Raw genomic sequence first — 9,281 nt, forward strand, 5'->3', positions numbered from 1 at the left:
GATTTTCTAGTCATTTTGAATTCACTGGAGAATAATATATATTATTCTTCTCATGTGCACAATGAATATAATCATAAATGTGAGAATCACCTCTACTTGGATATAATCATAAATGTGATAATCACCTTTACTTGGATATTTGATTTCAACAGATATGATTTGGCCGATTTTACCAGATAATCACTTTTCAAGTTTGCAAACCAGGTTACTTATATGCAATATCTACTTTCCACCACTAGGGTGCTAAAGCGTTGAGTATGCATGGTTAGAAATTCCTTCAACTTATCAAGGACATGGCACATAATTGGACAATACACATGAATCTGATATATCTATACATAATTGAACACACAAAAAAATCTTAGAAATAATGCACACATAAAAATAATTAAGCTAAATAAGGTGAAGGGTATTTTTTGTAAACAAACATTATATTCTTAGAAAGAATGCAATGCCTATTATTTTTAGTATCACAAACCAAACAACCACTAAAAATTAATACCAGGATAACTAATTCTCGGACAATTAATTCCAGCTTAACTAATTCCTGCATAACTAACCCAACTTAACTTGTCTGTTAAATTATGCTAGCTAGGCAGTAGGATCCATTGATAAAAGCACAACTTGAGAGAGAATGAACAGAGGAAAGAATGAGATTTTATTTTGAGCTAAGATGAATCCATTATTGTGCAATGTAATAGTGTATCTCTCTACTTATACAATTATGCAAAAGCCCCTAACAACTAACCGACTAAACACAACTAATTACAACTCATTTACAGCTGGCATTTCAGTCTCAACACCTAATGTTAGTAACTAAATTTTCTAACTAATTTTATGATACCATCCTTCAAGTAATTCCACTCTCAAAACTCCCCCTCAAACTGGTAGGTGCAAACATATTTAGCACTCCCAGTTTGGACATCAAATAATCATGTTGATATCTCAGAAGTTCTTTGGTTAAGTGCCTGCTTGTTGTTCCTTCGTACCAATGAGATGCATTTGTATCAACCCTTCCTGATTTTTCTCTCTAATGAAATAGCAATCAATCTCTATGTGTTTGGTTCACTCATGATAAATAGGGTTAACTGCTATTTGCAAGGCTGCCTTGTTATTACTAAAGAGGTCTACTATTTTTTCAATCTTATTCCTAATTCTTCATATAATCTAATCAGCTAAACTATTTCTGATAATGTTGTTTCCATACTTATGTACTTTGATTCTGCCGACCTCCTAGAGACGGTTGTTTTTTTCTTTGATTTCCAAGATATAAGTGACTTTCCATGCTTCACAATGTTTCCAGTTACTGATCTCCTAGTGCTCGGGCATAAGGCCTAATCGGCATCACAATAAGTTGTCAATATGTCATCCTTTTCACTACTCGACAAAATTCCCTTGCTAGGATCTTTCTTGAGATATCTAACCACTCTCAAAGCAGCTTCCCAGTGAAATATTTTGGGTTGCTGCATGAATTATCTGAGTGTTTGAACTGCAAATGCTATGTCTATCCTGGTATGAGTCAAGTACAATAATCTTTCTATCAATCTCTGATATTTCACTTTATCTTTTAATAGTTCATCATCCTGCAAATCCATCACTGTATCTGTTTCCTTTGTTGTGAGTTTCTGATTGAATTCTAAAGGTGTGCAAACTGATTTGGATGCACTCAAGCCCAATTTATTGATTAATTCAAGAGTGTACTTTCTCTGGTTCATTAGAATACCTTTGTTTGATTTTGAGAATTCCATTCCCAAAAAATATTTCATTTCACCTAAATCCTTCATTTTGAATACTTTTTGTAAATCTGATTTGGCTGTTTTATCAATTGAGTATTGTCACCTGTGATGAGCATATCATCCACATATACAAGGATCACCACTATATGGTGTCCATTTCTTCTGGTAAACAGAGAATAGTCTGAGCCACTTTGAATAAAGCCAAGATTGACAAGTGCATCTTTTATTTTACATTCCAATGTCTACTTGTTTTAATCCATACAAGGATTTGATTAGCCTACATACTTTTGGAACACCATTAACAGACTTCCCTAGCTATCAAATACTTGAGGGATCTGCATGTATACCTTATCATATAAATCACCTTATAAAAAAGCATTATGGACATCTATTTGGTGGATTGGCCAACCAGAAGATGCAACAATAGATATTACAGCTCTAACAATGACAATTTTGATAACAGGAGAGAATGTCTCATAATAGTCGAGTCCTTCTTGTTGGTTGTATCCTTTGGCTACCACTCGCGCCTTATATTATTCAATTTCCCCATCGGCTCTATATTTGACCTTAAAAATCCATTTGCACCCAATAGGTGCCTTACCAGGTGGTAATAGAATAATTTCCCAGGTCTTGTTGTCAATAAGATCTTGAAGCTCAGAGTTCATGGAATCAACCCATCGAGGATCTGAAGAAGCCTCTTGGAAAGACTGAGGTTCCACTATTGAGGTAAAAGTATCTAAAGACTGTCTGTAAGAAGGTTTTATACCATCATAACCAATAGAGTGAGCCATGGAATAAGGGACATCAGTAGAAGAAGATGTGGATGAAGAGGTTGCTGTGACAAAATCAGTCATCCAAGAAGGTTATTATCTAGGTTTACTTGACCTTCTTTGGGACTCAACCAGAGTTGGAATTGGTGAGAATACAGAAGATGGTCCAGAAATGGGGTTTAAATTGGGGTCAACGTCAGGAGCAGAAGGCTCAGAAGTATCTGGTGGAGATAGTAAGGGATCAGGAGTTGGTGGTGATGTAAGAAAAGGTATAGGTAAGACATCACTAGCTAGTGGAATGTCATGAAATAAGGGATCCCGCGTAGATGCAGTGGCCTTAAATTTGAAAGAAAAAAAAATTCTCCAAAAACAACATCCCTATTAATGAAAAAAGTGGAAGTGGCTAAGTCAAGAAGAATATACCCTTTTGTCAGGTCGGAGTAACCCATTATAACAACTTCTACTGCTCTAGCACCAAACTTGTCTAGCACAGACAGCTTCTTGGCAAAACAAAGACAACCCATGGTTCACAAGTGGTTAATAGAAGGTTTCTTGCCATAAAAAATCTCATATGGACTTTTCCCTTGAAGAACTACAGAGGGAAGTCTGTTAATAATATGCGTAGCAGCTAAAACGCAATGTTCCCAGTACTTTAAAAGAATGTTTTCCTGTAATTGAATCCTTTTCGCAATCACTAGTATATGTCTGTGCTTTCTCTCTGCAACCCCATTTTGCTGGGGTATATAAGCACAAGTTCTTTGATGTTGAATGCCATAAGAGTGGAAATGGGCACTACATTCAGCATTCACAAATCACCACCATTATCCGATCGTATCACTTTCACATTTCTATTAAATTGGTTCTAAATTACCAAAAGAAAATACCTCAAGATAACGACTACATCAGATTTCAATTTCAACAAAAATAACCAGGTGATTCTGGAATGATCATCAACAACAACTAGGAACATTTTATTCCTATCATAAGTATGAACATTATAGGGACCCCAAACATCAATATAGAGCAAATAAAAAAACTCAGAAGCTAAACTAGTGCTTGTAGGAAAAGGCAATCTAGTATGCCAAGCCATAGGGTAAACAGAACAATTCTCAACTATATCTAAACCATCAAGTTATGAGGAACCAAATAGCTTTTTGAGTGTTCCAACAGAAGTATGACCCATCTTTCTATGCCAGAGACCAATATCTACCTTAGGAATATGCATGAATAAGCTTTCCTGCTGCCGTTTTATTGTAGAATTAAGGAAAAAAAGCAAGTATAGGCCACCTCTTTCTCTACTAATCACTTTGAAAGGTCCTGGAAGATACAGAATACAGGGAAAAATAGTACTAAATATTTCAGTTCTCTAGTAAGCTTAGAGACTAAAAGTAAGTTATAGTGAAAATCAGGAATGAACAACACATTCTCTATAATGCCTGTGCCCAAAATCTAACATGAACCTGCATGGGATGTACTAGTGGATTGACCATTAGGTAAATTTACCTCTTTAGATGATAACCATCAAGTTTTACCTTGTTGTGAAGCATGTTTAAGTCTGATATCATATGATTAGTGGCTCTATTGTCCACAATCCAATCCTGCTTATCAGAGGAAGCAAAACAAACATGAGTAATACCGGCCATGTTGACTGAACAATGTTCAGTTTCCTTTTTATTTAGCAGCTGCACAATATCAATGTATTACCAGGTGTGAAATAAGGCTTGGGCTATGCAAATCTATGAACTACTTGCATATACTTACTATTGGAAGCACCGACTTATGTTGCCTTAGTATCTACAGAAATATTATGTGCAGTTTGAACACCTTATTAGTTCAGTTTCTCATGAGGACCTGGCTTCTTTTTGTATGGATAGTCAGGCGGATAACTAATTAGGCGATAACAAGATTTAGCTATATGTCCCTGCAATTTATAGTAGTCGCATCTCTAAGAGTATTCCTTCTTCTGACTATGCATATATGTAGGATAATCATTTCTCAAACTAAAATCTTTCTTAAGACCTTGCACATGTCTGCGATTGTGTGAATATCCAGAATTAGCTCTCATCAAAGCAGTGATGTCTCCCATATCCTTGGTACCCAAAGTCCCTGCTATACTCCTTTGACTTTCTCTTTCAACTAACATTGAGTCAGTCTTGTTCAGAGAGAGAGTTGGTACTATCATCAAAATCTGACCTTGAGCTTGCTCATATGTTTCGTTCAATCCCATGAGAAATTGCAGTAGTTTTTGGCATTGCATAGAAGTTATAAACTCTCTTGATTTATCATAATTGCAACCAGGTATTGGTGCCAAAGAGTCAAACTCTGCCTAGAGCATTCTAAGCTCTCTATAATAAACAGAGATGGAATCTGTACCTTGAGCTGCAGTTGCAATATCTCTGTGAATTTGGAAGATTCTGGAGCAATCTACCTTGTCAAATTGTTCCTTCAAATCATTCCACACAGTTGATGCACTTGAAGCATATATAATTCTGTTGAGCAGTTAGGTCGAGATTCAATTCATGATCCATGAAAACACGATCACATTACATCATTCCCATATATATGCCAGATTCGAGCCAAATTGTTCCTTTTTGCAAGTACCATCAATAAATCCCAATTTGTTACGACCTAGAATAGCAATTCGCATACCATGACTCTAGACTACATAGTTGTCGGTGCTAGTTATTTGCATCGAAATTAAGACTACACCAGATATATCAGTTGAATGTACGAAGAGAGGATGATTGTGACTGAGTTTCTCAGGCAGTTCAGTGTCGAGCATTGGAGCTAGCTCCGGTCGTCTTCTATCTGTTTGTGTAAATGCAGAAAATACCATACTATATTTGTGGCTCTGATACCATGTTAAATTGTGCTATCTAGGCAGTAGGATCCATTGATAAAATCATAGCTTGAGAGAGAATGAACAGAGGAAAGAAGGAGATTTTATTTTGAGCTAAGATGAATCCATAATTGTGCAATGTAACAGTGTATCTCTCTACTTATACAATTGTGCAAAAGCCTCTAACAACTAACCGACTAAACACAACTAATTAAAACTCATTTACAGCTGGCATTTCAGTCTCAACACCTAGTGTTAGTAACTAACTTTTCTAACTAAATTTCTCATACCATGCTTCAAGTAATTCCACTCTCGACATTGTCTTCAAACCAAACGACCCCTTAAAGTCTAATAGACTAACTAACTTCTGAAAGGTAGTGCTACAGTATTAACTAACTTTTGAAATCTACGGTAACTAACTAATTCCAGCGCAATTATTGAAGTGCAACTACAATACATGTATCATATGGGTTAAAGTAAGGGTAGATTTATAAAGTGAATCCGAGATTTAAAATTGTACGAGTTATTTGTTTTTGAGCTTGTCTCGTGTATTTTGTCAAAATTAGAGACAAATTAGTGCCAAAGTATAGCGGTAGGGTTGTAACTGAAACGATACTCAATCGAAGGGTATATTTAAACTATTTTGAATAACATAATGGAGTATGACCCTTTTTCGGTTAGTGAATGATTAAGAATATGGTGACAAAAGTATCTAAAAATAATATGATATTAAGCTAATTTAGAATCTATATCTTTAAGCCATTTAAGAATTCCTGTAAAAAGAGTTTGTAATTAAACAAAAATATAGAATGTGATAAGTGGGATATGTTCCTCTTCCTTGTTAGCCTGTGAAAGTTGAATGTGTCCAGAAATAGAAGTCCTATCTAAATTGCAGAATTATGAGAAAGAAAAAGAGGATTTTGGGTAAATAGAAGCTACTTCACTCAGATCAATTCTTCGCTGCAATCGCTTTGATCGAACAAAACAAAAGAAGAGCGTATGTCCTTTATACAGAACTTTTATCTACCAGCGTTTAACGAACTAGATGATATCTGCCCAATGGATAGCGAGCGGCGTGATATATTGATTGTATCAGTAGTAAACACTTCCAAGAACTTGGATGTGATTTCATCAACTCTATCAGATCCATTAGAGCTCTGCTCAAAAACTGGAAGTGATTCATCTCCATTGAGGTACTTCATTACTTGTTTCATAGTTGGCCTAGCTTCTGGTCTTGAGTGAGAGCAAACAAGCCCCAGCCCCAAAACCATTTGAACCTCTTTATCTGCATAGACTGAATTCAACCTAGGATCAACTGCATCAATAATATTACCTAGTTGTAAACATTCTATCACCCAATCAGCTAGTACTAAAGCTCCTTTCCCTGATTCATAGATAATAGGCGGTCTTCCACTAGCTACTTCAAGAAGTAGTACACCATATGCATACACATCCGTGCTCGTTGAAGCCTTCCCTGTACGTGTCAATTCTGGTGCTATGTACCCTATTGTTCCAACAACATTAGTAGTGTGTGAATTTTTGCCATGGTCGTATAATCTTGCTAGTCCAAAATCCCCTAACTGGCCATTCAATTCACCGTCAATTAGGACGTTGCTGCTCTTCACATCACGATGTATTACCACTTGATCCCATTCTTCATGCAAGTAAAGAAGCCCTGCAGCAATCCCTTTAATGATGTTAAATCTTTGATCCCATGTTAGAACAATGTCCCTTTTCTGTCTGTAAAGTAATGAATCAAGACTCCCATTTGGGACATAGTCATACACTAGGAGAAGATCATTCTTGGTCTTGCACCAGCCTTGAAGGTTGACCAAGTGTTTGTGCCTTAGCCTGCCTAAGCTTTCGATCTCAGCTACAAATTCTCTCATTCCTTGAAGAGAATTGCTTGATATCTTCTTCACTGCAACCTCGGCTCCGTTAGTAGGCAAAACACCCTTGTAAACAGTACCAAATCCTCCAACTCCAATCAGCTCGCTGTCCTTGAATCCCCTGGTTGCGTTGTAAAGATCTCTATATCGAAATCTGTGAGGACAATCCAGCTCCCAGTCCTCTAGAACTTCATGTTGCCTAATCCTTCTATAGATATAAAATGCCCCAACGAGAAGGATAATCACAGAGGAAAATGATGCAATCAAGGCCCTTTTGAGATGGGAATTCTTGGAGGATGTTGGCTCTTCAGGTGGGGCAGTGGGTAGCTTAGCAAGATTTAAAGGATCAGCAGTTCCATTCAACCGAAAACTCCAACCCAAGATATAATGAGAGCTTGCTTTATCTCCCGTGGCTGCTGAGAAACCAGCATACATATTTTCCGTCAACACAGGGGACAAATCTATTTTATGAGTGATCAGAGGTTTAATTGGTTTTGAAACTAACATGGGAGATACAGTTACATTTACCACTTTGTTCACTCCATCATAATCAATCCAAGCCTGAATTGATTCTCCTTTTTGTAGATATACCTGCTCTGTAATATCAGTGTTATTAATATAGTAATCGGCTGATTGTGATGCGATAGACTCCACACGATTGATATTGATCCCAATGTGATTTCCGTCTGCGTCCACACCTTCATTGCGACCATTCACAGTGTCAAATTCAACCATAAAGATGTGGTTAGTATCCTTGCCGTTGTTCATCGAGTTGAAGACTCCAAGGAAGTGATTGCTCTGAGCACCCGGAAAACCCCGGTTTGGAGATAAGGTGAAAGCAAAGCCAAAGCCACCAGAAGTTTCCGCAAGAGGGACAATGGCGAAGACGAAGTATGTACTAAATGAAGAAGCATTTTTAGCACTAGTGGAGCTTTTAATAGGTATATGATTGGGGTGGAAAGCATGACCTATGACATGATATGTTCTATTAGTGAGCTTAAGTGCTCCACTAGGATTGATAAATGCACCTCCATCTGTGATGATATCTGAGTTATTGAATCCATTGTAAACAAAATCAAATGATTGAGCTTTTACAAGAATAAAGCAAAAGAATGCAAGAATAACTAGGCAGTAAGGGCTGTCCATGGAGTTGTTGGAATGTACAAGTTATTTTGTGCAATATTTATATTCAACTCAACAAGCCAATTAGAACATGCCTTGTATGGAAATGGAGTAAACGGACGAAGAGGTTTTATTTTTCAAAGTCTCTGGTGCCTCATTAATTTGTGGAGAGACTTTGAAACAAGCAAAAAATATGGGAATTGAAAGTTTGAGTATCCAAAGAAAACCTTTAATTTAAAGAGAAATTATCATATCAAAGTCGTTATAGGTTGACCTTAAAGTAGCACATTAGAGGGAAAAAAACGGTTGCCATATACCACTAGCTAAAAAATTAAATATTTTTTCATTCTAAATTGTTCAATGGTTATTCGCCATATTTTTTGATTAAATCGGTGGGAAAAAAAATAGTAGTGTTAAAATTAGAAAGCTTTCCATTGTTTCAGTGAAAATAAGTTTCGCAACATGCGTTTTTTCAAGGAGCTAGATTAGTGGGAAATGGCTGTACACTATATAACTTGGAAGGATGATTTGAACTTTGAAGTTTTCAACTTTTCTAGAATAGAGGATTATATGTGAAGAACAAACAAGCAACACGATCCACACAAAAACTTTGGTGGTTCTATTAAGTTGATTATGTTTTTTGGGAGTGTTTAATTGGTAGTCTAAGAATTGTTCTTACGGTTCTTTGGAAGCATAATTTTATTGTAGGAGTTTAGTTTAGCTTTAGTAAACACAAACCATGTGTTATTTAATGTCAAACCATGTTTAACATTTTTATCCAGTGCCGCCTTCACTTTTCAACGACACATGAGGCTAAAAAGCTTTCCATGGTTATATAACGCATAAATTATTCTTGAAAAGGCAAAGAAACTACACATTTGACTAATGATATTAAACTATATGATTGTTTAGTGGTACATAGTCA

General features: G+C 36.4%; 1 protein-coding gene across 1 annotated transcript; it reads right to left on the bottom strand.

Moving 5' to 3' along the window:
* Positions 1-6,083: 6,083 nt before the first annotated feature.
* On the bottom strand, positions 6,084-8,580 carry LOC107842051 (lectin-domain containing receptor kinase VI.3). The gene has a single exon (XM_016685853.2). The coding sequence runs from the start codon at positions 8,378-8,380 to the stop codon at positions 6,365-6,367; it is 2,016 nt and encodes a 671-aa protein (XP_016541339.1). The 5' UTR covers positions 8,381-8,580; the 3' UTR covers positions 6,084-6,364.
* Positions 8,581-9,281: the final 701 nt, after the last annotated feature.

The sequence above is a fragment of the Capsicum annuum genome, chromosome 9 (assembly GCF_002878395.1).
Source record: "Capsicum annuum cultivar UCD-10X-F1 chromosome 9, UCD10Xv1.1, whole genome shotgun sequence".
Lineage (NCBI taxonomy): Eukaryota > Viridiplantae > Streptophyta > Magnoliopsida > Solanales > Solanaceae > Capsicum > Capsicum annuum.